Raw genomic sequence first — 14,896 nt, 5'->3', positions numbered from 1 at the left:
AGGAGATTTAGAAAAGGCAAACAAATGAAACGTGTGTATTGCAATTAGCACCTGTAAATAAATACATAAAGGAACAAATATGAGAAGATAATATTGGAACACAACACAGCTGTTGCAGATATACTGCTAATGCCTCCAGAATGTCACTTAAAGTTCAGAAATTGTGCCATAAATTTTTTTTGGTGCTAAAAAAAATAATTATATAGGATATAATATATTATATTCCACTAAATAACTTAGTGTAATTCAATTTTAAACCTTATAGCATCTAATAACTGGTCTTATGTGCTGTTCATGTGCTCATTAACGCACTCATGTTTGAAACCCCGCCTTCCAATACCACAGCCTTTTATTGGTTGACCTAGTGGGGTTGGCATGGAAACAAAGAATGAAGCATGCTAAATTAGGTTCTAAAGAGGCACGTAGCCTCTCCAGAGGCAGAAACAGACACACAAACACAGACACGCCACAGAAAGCCAGGTTGGCCTCGGTGCATTATGGCTGCTGTAGTTTGTGTTAAATAATTGGGGCGGGGGGGCCTGTCTTCAGAGATAGCGAGACTGTGTGCACGGAAACAGACAAAACAATCTGTATAAACACTGCGGAGACAGATCATACAACATAGCATAAAAGTATTTTCCACTAACACACACGCACACCGTTGTTGCGCGGTGCTCTCGGCTGTTATCTTTCTCACTTACAGTATGAAATCCAGACTGCTGGATAATCATGTGAATGGATGCTGACACAAAGCAGCATTCACGTACACAGGATCTCACCAGTGTTTTCCAGTGATGGAGAGCATAATGTCGTTATTACCTTGTGGCACAGTGCGAGCCTGCAACTCAATACCTCCTCAGACAGACGTGATTATAAATCTACAGACATTTATTTGAGTGTTTACATCTCAGTGTGCAGGTGTTATGCCAGGAAGCAAACATGTGTTGGCTCAGGGCCTTAGGGAGCAACTGTTCCTTTCTCAGGGAGACGTGTTGCCCTGGATAGCCTGCATCGACACCTGATGTGGTGCAATCCTCGTGTTTTTCTCTTCTCGGCCTGCGCCCTCTGGCTTTCAAAATCAAACAGAGGTCTTTTTGTGTCACCTCTGCAATCCTCATTTTGTAAATCAAAAGAACATTCAGGCTTTGCTCCCTCTTCGTAACGCAACAGTCCTCTTAACATCATCCCATGACTCAGATCAGTTTCCCATCCTTAACCTGGGGTTTTAACTTCATCTGCTATTAACCAGTCAAATTTTTCTTGCATTTTCTGTCTCCGTGCAACATTAATAAATGATCTTTGTTGCTCATTCCTCCTTTTTGTTTGGTAATAAAATTATCAGCAGTGATATTAAACTCCAAAGCAAATCATCGACTCAGTCAGAGTGGAATCATTCAGCATGTCCATTAGGTATGTTTTTACACTAAGAATAGCAATGACACACATTCCCAGACCCTTTTCCCTTTGATAATAAGGTAGGCTATGCATGTTAAGCGTTTTCCCTCGCAGCTGATTGGCCTGGCTCAGCTGGCATTCATGTGCTCACTATTCAGGTCAGTGAGCTTGGAGTGTGGATGACGCTGGAATGATGTGTCTGTGAGGACAAGCTGAGACTTGGCTGCATGTAAGATGGTGAAGATCAGTCAGGGAAAATATATAATATTACTCCTTCTCTTTGCTCTGATTCTTAGCCTTTACTTATATTTCAGATTTACATGTTCCTTCCATATAATCCGAGTTATTTGCAGGCATGTGTTCGTATCTCCCCATGTTAAAACTACAACAGTATGAAAAACGGTGTGCAGTTCACAACTTAGACAGATCCCACATGTTAGGTACTCATATTGTTTTATTGATTAAATAGGAAACAGGACAACATAGATGAGTCTCTACACAGAGATGCTGTTCTCATCCGAGTATAACTGGGACATGAATAAAGATGTGCCAGTTCATGAGCTGGAGATCTCATCCCACCATCCTTTCTGTCCACAATGCCATTTTTAATGGCTGCTCTCCACTGTCAATTTCATTGCGAGGAGTAATTTCCACTCTTTCAAACCACAGCCCCTCCCATAGTTCACAGTGAGATCTGAGTATGTTACATATGAGCAGGTGGACACACGGGCGCTGTACAGTTCAACATATTGTGCAAAAACTTCATGGCATGTTTTTTTTCTGCTACATACATCCAGAGAAAGGTGTGGAATGTAAAATTTGGTTGTTGCATTTATCTATAGAGCTCCTGCGGTTCATCTCCTGGCATAAATAAAAGGTAAAGGGATTGGTTATTATCAAAGAGACTTGCTGAAAAGAAAGACAAAAAAGACTTGAAGGTTCCTACAAAAAGTGGGAGTAACAAAAGTTAAAAGTACTGTAGAAAAGACTGAAAAAATTCTGACAGTCTGTAGGAAAAGCACCCTCAAAAAGGCACTCGCCCATGTTGAAAGGGTGTGTGTGTGTGTGTGTGAGAGAGAGAGAGACAGACTGTGTTCCTATGACCTTTTATCTCGCTCATCCTTTGTTACCGATGCTGCTTTGTGTTCAGGTGTGACCCCGAACCTTTCCTGAGTGCATGTCTAGGGTGGCTCAGCACCAAAGAGCCGGGCTTGTTGCTTCAGCTGCCCACGGGGATGTTTTGTGCTTGAGTGCTGTCAGTTTCCTTGACTCTGTTCTTGTTGCTTATGAAGTAGTGAAGCCAAGAGATGACAGAAAGACCAGCCAGGGTTTACAGTATAGAATGCAAAGTTTAAAAAATCGTGATGTTGGAAAAAAGTTGCAGTCAGAGCAGTAATCTGCAGTCGACTGATTCAATCCACTGTCTTATTTCCTTATCTGGGCGCTGCCACCTGTGGCTGCAGGTTTAGTACCAGCTCTGCGGACAGGAACCTTGGACACGGGTATCTTAGTGCGAGGGGGTTCTTTAGTCTGAGGGACTTGGGAGGCAGAGTGAGTCTGTGCACCGTGCTTCACGGGGATCTTTGAATCACGCGCTGAACTGGTGAGAACTTTCTGGTGTTGGGGGTGCTGACTGTCCTCCTGGGTGTGTTTTGAGGTGGCTTCTGCAGCACTGATTTTATCTTTGTTTCCTGCATCATGTGAGTTAAAATGGGGTCTTTCTTCTTCTAGCACGGGTGTGGGCGGATTTCTGTTTGATTCCTCATCAGCATGTTGCTGGCTGTCCCGGACAGGTAGCCTGCCCACTCTGCTTCCTCCCACGACAGGGATTTTGCTCAGCCCTGATGCTTTGGCTTGTGTTCTCTTTTCTCTGGGGGGCTCTTGGAGGCTTGTTCGCGACTCCTTATGTGGTTCTTCGGTTTTACACGGTGCAGTCTTCACACCCTCCCCATTTGTGCCATTTGGACTAGCCAATTGGCTATCCACTGTTGCTAGTCCACTTCCACTAGACTTAGCAGAGGCTGCAGCTTCACTTGGCTGAGGTTTAGGGGTAGGAGGAAGAGAAGTGACAGGGCAAGGAGCACCAGGAGGTACAGGGTGGGCTTTTGGCTGAGAAACTGGAATCTGACCAGAAGTAGAAAGTGGTTTGGCTACAGAAATTGGGGCAGGAGAGTCAGAAGATACAGAAACTGGGATTTTAGCCAGGGCAGGTGGGGGTTTTGATTGAAAAACCTCCTGTTGGGCTGGAGCAGATGGATCTTTACATGCAGATGCTGGGATTTGAACAGGGGTGGGAGGGGGTTTGGATTGAGGGACTTCTTTTTGAGCTGGAGCGGCCAGATCTTTATATACAGTAACTGGGGGCTGAGCTGGGGCAGGAGGGGTTTTAGATTGAGGACCCTCCATCTGAGCTGGAGCAGGCTGATCTTTACAGACAGAAAGTGGGACTTGAACAGGGGCAGGAGGGGTTTTAGATTGGGAAATTTGCGGTTGAGCAGGAGCAGGTTGATCTTTAGATAAAGAAACTGGAATATGACCCAGAGCAGTAGATGCTGTAGAAACTGCTGCATGAGTAGCAAGTGCTGGAATTGGTGCGAGAGTAGGGGGCGTTTTATCTAACAAGACCGAGGCAGAGGTGGGTTTAGTCGCAGGAGGAAGCTTAGCTGAAGAAACTGAAGCTGGAGTTGTTATAGATGCAGGGCTGGGTTGGGTTTTAGCTGTGGGAGGACAGATATCAGGAGCAGTTACATGTGAGGGAGGGCTTTTATTTTGTTCTGTGAGGGTGGAGGTGAGTGTAGGCTTGAAAAGGGCCCCAGATGCAGAGGCTGAGGTTGCAGCTGATGTGGGAGCTGCTGTTTTAGAGAGAGTACCCGGGTCAGGAGAAGATGGTTTTGTTGTAACTGTGCAGGCTGGTGATGCTGTCACTGGGGTTTTAGAGTCTACTGTAACTGAGATTAGAGAAGGTTTGCAGGAAGTGCTAATTGAATTTGACTTAGCAGGGGGAGGCTGGGAGATAGCAACAGGGATGGGTGGGCTGTGGGTTATTGATGAGGGTTTGGTGGAGACGGGGGGTGAAGTAGCTACAAGACTGGGTTTACTTACAGAAGTAGTAGTTTGAGGAGGCAGTACAGTCTGTGAAGCCAGTTTGCTAGCTGTAGAGGTAAGAACTGGACTAAATGAGGGAGCCTTTACTACAGAGGCTGGGGTGTTTGGAGGAGCTGTGGTTGCTGTAGAGATGGACATCACTGTAGATTTACTTGTAATCACAAAGGAAGACGTTGGAGCTGAAAGGTTTGTTGAAGTTACAGGAAACGCTAAGGGTTTTGTTGTAGTTGGCGCCAGAGCTGTGATGGTTTTAGCGCTGACAGAAGGCTCAGAGGCTGGAGTAGAGTCTGAGCTCAGTTTGACTGAGGGAGTTGTCAGAGTGGAAGATTTGGTGAAAGTTGTGGGGGTGGTGCTTGGCTTGGAAATGGGAGAAGAGGTTGTAGTTGCCTTCGACAGTGCAGTAAAGGGTTGGGGTGAAGTGGCAGTGGGGACGGCTACATGAGAAGGTTTTGCTGTGGAAGCAGTGCTGACTTTTGTGGGACTCAGCGGAGAGGAGATAGTGGGTTTGGAGAAGGGAGATGTGGATGTTGGCGTGACCTCAGTCACCACAGCGCTGATAGCACTGCTCGCTTTCCCCCACTCTGCTTCCACATCAGCCATGATGTCCCCACCCCCTGTGATGGAGTCAAAAGTCAGGAGAGACGAGATGTCCGCAAGCAACGAGCTCAGGCTGGTGTCCCCGGGCACCAGTGGTGGCTCATGGGTGGGCGACGGCGCTACATTTTCATGAGTTTTACTCACATTGCTTGTTGTTACCTGGGAAGTTGCAGTCTCTGGTGGGGATGGGGTTGCACTGTCCAGAGTTGTTGCACTCTTGACGTGCTCACGCCTCTCTGTTTCAGGGCTGTCCAGAGAGCGAGGCTGGGATTTGGGTGTGAGGGTGAGGTCCTCTTTGATGATTTCAACACTGTTGGCACGGGATGACATGAGGAGCGGACTAGGAGGGAGTTCCTCCTTCTCCTCTTTATCTTTCGATTTGAACTTAACATTTCCAAAGAGACCCTTCAGCCCACGACGCTGGCGACCCACTGGCTGGGACACGGTGTGGACTCGGCGGTCCCCCACTCCCCTCCTGCCACCCCTCAGCAGTGACAGGAAGCTGAGAGACTTGGCTGAGCTGGCTGAAGAAACCGAGTTGCGAGCAGGGGCGGCAGCCAGAACACCATCTTCGCCGAGTTGCTCCTCCTCTGCCTGCTCCTTCTCTGCCTCGCTCACCTCCTGTCCCTTTTCCTTGTCCGGCTCCTGCTCAGAATCTGGCGCAGGACTCTCTGATAATCCATCTAGTGTTTTGCTCCTGTGAACAGGTGACTTGTTGTTTCCATCTCCTTTGCTTCGAATAGAAAAGATGTTACCTGGCTTGCGTTTGCCAAACAGCTTGAATCCTTTTCTGATTTTTCCACTTGGCTGCGATTCACAAGGTGGGGGGTCCATGTTCTCCGTTTGTACGTCCATCTTCTCTCTGCGTCCCCCTTTTTGTTTTTAAATCCTCCTGTCAGCTGCTGCAGATTTTATTCCCCAGCCAGTGATGGAGCATTTATATCCAGACCTTTTTCTCCGTGTGTAGCCTTGCGCTACCTCCTCTGCTCTCAGTGTTTCTTTATCACTTGTCCGTATCCCTCCCTCCGTCTTTCTTTCCCATCCAGCCCTTTCTCCTCTATTTCTCCCTCAAAAGCCCCTCCCCTTTGGCTCATTTTTGTCTGGCTGCCCTCCCTGGTTGCCATAGCAACTGAGGGGCTAAGCAGCTTTCGTCAGCAATGCAGAGCCAGGGGCTGTCATCAACCCACCCTGAACATAGCTTTCTCTTCCTCTCTTCCTGTCTGATGACTCTGTTTATATAAACAGCAAAGACAAATGCTCCATTAATAGGGCCACATTTTCAATTCTCAATGATCTGGCTTTATATAAAACGTCTCATCCAGATTAGGGCAGCGCTACCTCTACATGCAGCCTAATAATTGGTTTGTGCTGTGGATTTGCCTTAATTCTAAATAAACTGGCCTCATTTCAATCATCTGCATCACCGCAACTCTCACCAGTCTGTTAAATGTGTCATGAAGCTGTGATTTATGAATAGAAATTGACGTCTATTAATAATAATAAAGAGCAATAATCTTAGAATATAATTAGCATATTATTTGCCTTTCTTTTTCTTTTCATCTAATGTGTTGGATATGTGTTCAAAAAGCATATTTGTAACACCTTTTAGAAAACATTGAACCAACTGTAATCCTTTTTTATTTTATTCATATTTTTTAGTGGTGGCTAATTTTTTAAGTTTTTTAAAATCCCACTGAAAACTCGGGCTTGTTGGTATGACCTTTTGAGCGTCTTGACAGAGTCACCACCAGATTTTTGAGATAGCGAGAAAAAGGGGGGCATTAAACTCTGTGAAGCAACTGCTAATTCAACATTTAAATCTGTGTGATGGCCCTGAGTTATATAGACCTGCATGCCTTTTCTAATTTGCAAATGATGTATATTTATGAGGGGGAACTTGTTATGTTTTAATTATCACCGGGTTAATGAATTTAGTTTGGGCGGGCAGAACTAGGGCGGCTCCTTGTGGCTGCTCGAGAAACAGCAGTAGAACGTACAGCAGCAAGTCTGAAAATAAAGCTGCTGTCTCATCCACATGCATTCTCTGGCCCGGATAAGTCTGTGTAAGTGGGTCAGCCTTCTTTGAAAAAATCTGGCTATTCTGAGCTGTGTTAAGATTCAGTGGGACGCTTAAAGATATATTCACTCAGGCTCACTCACTCAAAGGGAAGTATCTTAAATGCAGTGTTTGAAAAATTGTCATCGTCGTGAAAATGTCACTTAAATAGAGATGGTGTGACATCTGTTTTGCTCACAAGTACCTCTTTTCAAAGACAGTTTCATTAAAGTCTCTATTTTCTGCCTTAAGTCCTCAGTTTAGGTCTACGCAGACAGAAATGCAGAAATGAACTGAGTAATGCTTCAGCATTTATCTCCTTTGTTAAGCTAAAGGGGGAAAATAAACAAAAACATATGTCACTGTACACATCAAACACACGCAAACATTAGTTAACAAAATGAAAAAGTTGTTTTTATTCACTTCTCTCGAGGCCAATGTAAAACTCCCACCCTGTGCATTTGCCCCAGTGTGACAAAAAGCTCCAGCATTGTCTAAAAAAATGGTAAAACTTCTTTAAAAAAGAAACTGCATACAAAGATACACTGCATACATGTTTGCAGAGACTGATGACAAGAGAAGATTGATACTACTGACATTTCTTTATCATAAATGCGATATGAGGTGCATCTAATGGCCAAGAAAATGTCCTGCACAGCACTGTTTACATCTAATCATCTGCAAGAAACAACAATTCTACTATAAGTAATGTAAGTCAGTCAAATTAAGAGATTTTCCTTGTTGGTATTTCTGTCAGCATAACTTAAAACTTTCAGTACCCAGAATCTATCTATCTATTATCATGCATAAACATCAGAACTCAGAAAGAGATTGTACTTTTTCCATGGATATATGTCAAAGACAGGGCTGAAAGCAATGCAAAGGGTGCTTATGAATCCAGTAAAACGGAGGCATTTCTCTCTCCTTTCCTTAAATGAGGTAAAATGTTAGACTACTTTATGATCTCTTAACTTACATAATCATTTACATAGTTAAAGAGCAGTGATACACAGTGATTCACTGTCCTTTTTTAGACATCATGCTCCATGAGAGTAGCCTCTGGCAGCGCTGTGGTGTTCTCTTCACTGTCATGTGTCTCAACTGCCTCATATGTGCGGCGGTACAAAAACCGATTGACCAGGGTGATGATGAACATCTCCATGATCAGTATCTGCTGATTAAGCACTGCGGGACACACACACACACACACACAAAAACAACAATAAATCAGTGTTGGGTAGTTTCATTTCACATCAGTTGTGCATATCTGAAAGGCGTTTAGAAATGTTTCTTACTGGTTCCACGGGCTTGAGAACTTAATGGAGGAGCACAGGCGATGTTTCCGTACAAGGCCACGATGTTAACGATCGATGTCTGCAGCTGGCTCAACACAAGTGTTAACTAAGGATAAAAACAATGGTTATGAGTTCAAGGGACGTTTAGGGAGCTGTTACACCATTTTCTGGAGAATGGATTGGTCATCAGGCAGTGATTTCATACCTGTTGATAGCTAATCTAGGACCTAAGCTGCTCTGAAGCCTTTTAGGTTCACGAGGTTGAGGTGATATACACAGGTAAGAAGTGAACCACCTTTGGAGTACGGAAAATCGAGGATTAACTCTGAAGTTATCCGAATAAGACAAACTCCCGCTTTGTAGTGCTGGTCTCTGGAGTTCAGTCAAATTTGTTGGTCACTTATGGGTTTTCTATGTTTTCACATTTTCAGCCTATCTGAGTTTTCACAATGTCAAAAGCATCCATGCTGGCATGGTATCCCTGTTCTCTGATAGAGGAAATTACCTTTTGATTTCTCTTCACAAATTGAGCGGATTAACTCATCACAAGAAAATTAGCTGTGTTAAGTCAGCTTCAGGAGTTACCCCCAACACATGTGAAGCACCTTAGCATCTGGTATTACAGCTGTTGACTCACTTGGTACATTGCATACTTTGGTATAATCCTGAGTGGGCGTAGATAGCGGTTCATGTTCATGAAGACAATGGCAACAGGCCAAAGGGAGATGATGGTTAGAACACCAACAAATAGGCTAATCCAAAGGGTTATACCATAGATTCCTAGCTGAAAAAAAAGAAACACACACACATTTATATGAATCTTATAGAAATATGTTTTAATTTAACGCACATCTATTTTAGTCCACTCAGATATGTAGAGAACCATTTCAAATACTTACATTAGTAGGATCATAGTTGCCATTGGTCCACAGTACTATAGACAGGACAGTGAACACCGTTTTCAGGATTGCATACTGAAGAGAGCCTAACTTCAGCAGGAATAACATTCGCCTGAACAAACCCAGTCCAGAGACAGACTAACATTACACATGTGTACCATGATAAGGTAATGTGCAGTCAATGCAGAATGACAGAATATATGATATGGAAATCTGACACAGGCTTGAGCTAGAGCCAGCGCAGTGATATGCAGACTCTCTTTACCTTGACATGGGGACGTCGGGTAAACATGGACAACAGCAGCAGCAGGGTCCTGTGCTGATCCAAAAGGGTTTACCAGAGAACTTCTCCAAAAAGGCATTGCTGCCACCCAACTCCTCAATCAACAGAAGCAAGATCTTGTAAATCACAACTGCAAAATAACTGTAAGGAAAGAGGTAACTCAACACACGTCTAAGATGTGCTGTTATGTATTGTTAATTATGCAAATCTCATAAAATATCAAACGAACGTAACCATCACAGGTAGAAAAATTCAAAAATGTATTTATAGTAGTGTGAAATGTGTGCCTGATCTAACCTGCTATGTTTGTGCAGGCAGCTAAAAATTCACAGTGGACAACTTGACTGAGACAAAGACCAGCTGTTAGAGCCACCAGCTTATAAGCTGCAAGTTGGTGGTTTGAGTCCCTGTTCAGATGTTGGCATCTGCTGACTGTTTTTGTACAGAATGCCTCACCAAAGTAAGCATTAGAAACAACTTGCATGATGGTAAATATAGATATAGATATATATGTTGATGCCAGGTTAATGCAAAGTATCCAAAAGTTCCATGCATCCAAATCCAGAAATTGAAGAAATCTGACCTGCATGGGAGGCCAAGCTTTTAATGTCCCAAACAAACATTAGCTACGTTTTTTCAATTAGCATAAATGCAACCACCAAGCCCTTTTGAAATAAGTAATAACTCAGCCACAGTAAAACAAACAAACAAAAAAGGATTAGGCTAATGGCTGTTTCTCAAGAGCAGGCTCACATCAGAAATGTGACGTATGGTGCTGCATGTTCATCTGGTCTGGATTTGTCCTGTTGCCTCAGGGACAGGACAGCTGGCTGTTTTTAATGCATTTATAAATTCTGCATTATATCAAAGATTCTTTCAAGCTAATGTGAGGCAATCTGAAATTTAAACTAAAAGCTGGTCTTTCAACAGGATAAAAATCTTTGCACACTAATACATCGACTAGGGAACAGATTAAAAACCCCAAAAGAAAGCAAGTGGGGAAGCCAAGTCGCAGCTCAGATTTCAATCTAACTTCCATGGAAGAAAAAGTCTGATGGAGACTAATTATGCCAAACACTATCAACAAGTTTCCAGTAAAGAGTTTACTTACTTTTCCCAAGGATCACATTAGATCAGCAGATACTTTTGTTGAACTAATGCTTGAAAAAAGTGTTTTAAAATGTTCAATTTTTCATATTTATCTGTTGGTGCCATTTCAGAGTGGATCAAATGGCTCAATGGCGTTTTCTTTTTCTCTGTTATTTTGTGCAAAGTGTGAGTTTTGACCCGTCATGTGTAATAATTCATTAAACTGTTAAACTGTAACAAAAAAAAAACAAAAACAAAAAAAAAACACTGACTACACTGGGAAATGTTTTGCAAGTGTAGTTAAAGGAAAACTCACCTGTTAGATGTCAGGTCTGTAATCATAAATGCCCTCGGGATCCACATAGCTAAGCATGACATGGTGGAAATGACCTGAAACGGTAAAATTGTTGTGTTTAAAAACATGCAGCTGCAACGCTTATAACGTTTGAAGACGTCTGTTAATGTACTGTGGCTTACTTTCTCCATTAACAAGTTGTTGAAACTTGTTAATGGTTGCAATCATATTTGTTTTACAATCAGTGGCATGTTATAAAACTTAAGCAGGCCTGAATACTCACTGGTGCTGCACCGTTTACCCAAATGACCAAGGTCTTCTTGGGGTAGGGTAGTTTTTTGTAAATATAGGCACACTGTTCCAGGTACACAAGCAGGGAGACACAGGACATCAAGGTGAGCATGAAGTACAGGCAATAGCCAAATGTATCTAGCTCTGATTAAAAAAGAACAATAGGAGACACATAGAAACAGCATGAATCAGACTTTCTTCAGGTTAAAATCTAAATGAATATAGTAGTGTGTATAACTTACGGTTGAGCATGTCAATAGCCAGCGGTCGACCCTTCAGACAAGCTGGATCAATGGTTCCATTTAGAGCTTCCATGGTAGGCAGACGCTTGTCTTAAAAAATAGACTAAAAATAGACTAACAAATATTAACAAGAGTAAAATTAAAAAAATATAAATAGTGTTGCAGTCATAAAAGTAAAACCTGCTTCCCCTTTACATTCCAGAGTCTTCAACACAGAGCTGAGTACCTAGCACTTAAGGGATTCTGAAGAAGTGAAGGTGGGATAAGAAGTGGCAGGCAACTTTATGAGAACGCATGAGCAACTGGTGATGCATTTATTCACAGGTTTAAGTGACTGTAATTAAAAAACACAAAGGTCAGAGTTTTAGTGAAAGGCTAAGATTCATTGTGCGTCAGGAAAAGTGAACTTTGGCAGGGTGTGTTATTTCCTTCTCAGTGCATAACGTGAGCTGTGAGCTATAGTTTTTGATTCTCGGCTAATTTACAGTATTTCGACGTTAAACTATTGCTTTAAAGGTTAGCTTTCATTACTTCAGTCTCAGTTTGGCTTTCTGGTGTGAAAGTTTAGGCTCAGCTATGGTCAGGTATGTTACGCAGAAATCTATGAAGCCATAGGAACATTTTATCTGAGCTTCTATCCAGTGCTCCAAAATGCAAAGTGATTCTTTTTTAACCTTTTCCACAGTACTATATATAATACTACTAAAGAAAGCCAGTACGGCATGAATGGGAGCAGAGAAAAACTAATGAGAAACGTTTAAAGTTGAAAATCCTACATAGGCTTTTCAAATCTATTACCTAGAAAAATTCCAGAGGGTTCAAATGTTGAGTTGTGAGACTATTTAACTTTATCTGTTATTCTGTTACAGAGAGGTGAATGGCACTGTGGTCGCTCAACTGTCTCTGGCTAATAATTGTCTAGTTTTTTTTCACCATGTCATCATATTTCTTTTGCAAGAAGGAAAAAAATGATGCTCACAATCTTGATTCATCTCGAATACACACATGCACACTTAAAGAGTAAAATTGGGCTGGGTACGCATGAGCCAAGTGAGGAAACACTATAACAGGGAGCCGTCTGCACCGGGAGCCGGTCACAGACCTCCAGGCTGGGCACACAGCAGGAGGGAGGCAAAGAAGCCCCCCAGCCAGGCTGAGAGGACCCCCAGAGCCCCAGCAGCCATGGTCAATCACAGCCCCGGTGCAGAGAGCGCCCTCTGAGGAAACACTGAAGATATGACACAATAGGATATATACAGGGTAAAATAAATAAGAACGGGATACAATATAAATATAAATAGAGTAAGAAGATTAAAAAATGAATAAGAATAAAATCAATAAATATTAGGTAAAGCCTAAATTAATAATAGAATAACAGGATAGAATAAATAAGCATAAAATAAATAAATGTTAAGTAAAAGCTAAATTAAAAAGGTGGGTCTTACAGTAATCAATGCGACTGGTAATAAAAGCATGCATCAGCATCTCCGTGTTTGCCCGAGAGAGAATAGGGCGGACTCTGGCTATATTTTTTAGATGATAAAATCCAATTTTGGTTACATGTTTAATATGTGGGATAAAACCAAGCTCAGAGTCAAAAATAACACCCAGGTTTTTCACTTGTAGCGAAGGACATAGTGAAAATGCCTCTAATTTAGACAAGAGTTTCTCTCTCTGAGCCTCAGGACCGACGATTAAAACTTCAGTTTTGTCCTGGTTAAGCTGTAAAAAGTTTTCTGACATCCAAGATCTTATATCTAAAATACAGTTAAAAAGGGCATCCATTGGTCTGGTGTCATCAGGAGACACGGAGATGTACAGCTGCGTGTCATCAGCGTAACTGTGGAAGTTCACTCCATGCCTCTTGATGACACTGCCGAGAGGGAGCATATACAAATTAAAAAGTACAGGGCCTAGAACCGACCCTTGAGGCACACCACATGTCATTTCATGGATCTTAGAGGAGCATGTATCCATACTCACCATAAAAGTTCTGTCTGAGAGATAGGAAGTGAACCAGTTGTGTACAGCACCAGAGAGGCCCACCATGTGTTTCAGTCTGTTTAAAAGAATAGCGTGGTCTACTGTATCAAAGGCTGCGCTTAGATCCAGTAGCACCAGGACTGAGAGCTTTTGGGAGTCCCAGTTACATCTAAGATCATTTAAAACCTTTAGGAGAGCCGTCTCTGTGCTGTGGTTCACCCTAAATCCAGACTGGAATATCTCCAGGATCTGTCTATCATTCAAAAAATCATTAATCTGAGTAAAAACAAGTTTTTCTAAGATTTTACTTAAAAATGGTAAGTTGGATACAGGTCTGTGGTTATTAAAATCATTACAATCCAAATTGCTCTTCTTCAGAAGGGGCCTCACCACCGCCGTTTTAAAGGCAACAGGGAAGACGCTCGACTGAAGAGAGCAATTCATCATGTATAAAAGCTCAGCTTCAAAAAATCCATAAAGTGTTTTAAGGAGTGAAGAGGGGATTGGATCTAAAAGACATGTGGTGGGTCTCACTGTGGAGAAAACTTTCTTAAGGTTCTCAGCATTAACAAGGACAAAGCTGTCCAGTGTCTCCTCAGGTACAATCGAGCCCTCAGATGTGTTTAAAATCATATCGCGATTAGATAAAATATCAGATCTGATGGCGCTGATTTTTCCCCTGAAGGGGTCTGCAAACTGCTCACAGAGTGAGTCTGTGGGGGTTCTTTGCTGTTAAAATCAGGGTTAAATAAATGATCTATGGTGGAAAAGAGGACCTTGGGATTATTTTTGTTATTGTTGGTTATTTTGGCGAAGTATGAATTTCTTGAATTCCTTAATGTATTATTGTACATTTTAAGTTGCTCGCAAAATATTTGATGGTTGATAGTATTTTTATTTTTCCTCCACCTCCTTTCTGCTGCCCTGCAATTTCTTTTGAGTTTTTTGACTTCTTCGTTTCTCCAGGGTGATACGTGTTTTACGTTAATCTTTTTGGTGGTGAGTGGAGCAACGGAGTCAAGGCTTTTCTTCAGTTTGCTGTTAAAATGATTAAAAATCAAATTGCAGGGTGCAGGTAAAATCACAGGGGGGCATTCGTCTAAAACCCTGGTAAAATTTGCAGCCACTTCAGAGGTTAGATAGCGCCTCCTCACAGTTTGCACCGAGGTCTCCCGCTGAATAAAACCGGTGATGTTAAAAAACACACAGTAGTGGTCAGAGACAGCCAAGTCAACAACAGAGGACACACTGGTGGACAGCCCATGGGTGATGACCAGGTCCAGAGTGTGTCCTCTGTTGTGAGTCGGCTGCATGACGTGCTGGGTAAAATCCAAACAGTGAAGAATGTTTAAGAATTCTTTTGATG

General features: G+C 42.5%; 2 protein-coding genes across 2 annotated transcripts; both read right to left on the bottom strand.

Moving 5' to 3' along the window:
* Window positions 1–88: 88 nt before the first annotated feature.
* Window positions 89–6,519, bottom strand: LOC308387400 (uncharacterized protein). The gene has a single exon (XM_080867409.1). The coding sequence runs from the start codon at window positions 5,950–5,952 to the stop codon at window positions 2,821–2,823; it is 3,132 nt and encodes a 1,043-aa protein (XP_080723535.1). The 5' UTR covers window positions 5,953–6,519; the 3' UTR covers window positions 89–2,820.
* A 987-nt stretch (window positions 6,520–7,506) lies between these two features.
* LOC308387386 (organic solute transporter subunit alpha-like) lies at window positions 7,507–11,725 on the bottom strand. The gene is made up of 8 exons (XM_080867396.1): window positions 11,548–11,725; window positions 11,298–11,449; window positions 11,036–11,109; window positions 9,613–9,771; window positions 9,348–9,459; window positions 9,086–9,232; window positions 8,449–8,554; window positions 7,507–8,338 (listed from the first exon to the last, which is right to left on the bottom strand). The coding sequence occupies exons 1-8, from the start codon at window positions 11,618–11,620 to the stop codon at window positions 8,184–8,186; spliced, it is 978 nt and encodes a 325-aa protein (XP_080723522.1). The 5' UTR covers window positions 11,621–11,725; the 3' UTR covers window positions 7,507–8,183.
* Between the last annotated feature and the right edge of the window lie 3,171 nt (window positions 11,726–14,896).

The sequence above is a fragment of the Rhamphochromis sp. 'chilingali' genome (genome assembly GCF_963969265.1).
Source record: "Rhamphochromis sp. 'chilingali' genome assembly, chromosome: 19".
NCBI lineage: Eukaryota > Metazoa > Chordata > Actinopteri > Cichliformes > Cichlidae > Rhamphochromis > Rhamphochromis sp. 'chilingali'.
This window is presented reverse-complemented; position numbering and strand designations above follow the sequence as displayed.

Coding starts and splice junctions, on each gene's coding strand:
- LOC308387386 (XM_080867396.1), bottom strand. CDS start 11,620: ATGGAAGCTCTAAATGGAACCATTGATCCAGCTTGTCTGAAGGGTCGA. Junction 11,450..11,547: donor GGCTATTGACATGCTCAACC/GTAAGTTATACA, acceptor TTTTTTAATCAG/AGCTAGATACATTTGGCTAT. Junction 9,460..9,612: donor CCCGACGTCCCCATGTCAAG/GTAAAGAGAGTC, acceptor GGGTTTGTTCAG/GCGAATGTTATTCCTGCTGA.
- LOC308387400 (XM_080867409.1), bottom strand. CDS start 5,952: ATGGACGTACAAACGGAGAACATGGACCCCCCACCTTGTGAATCGCAG.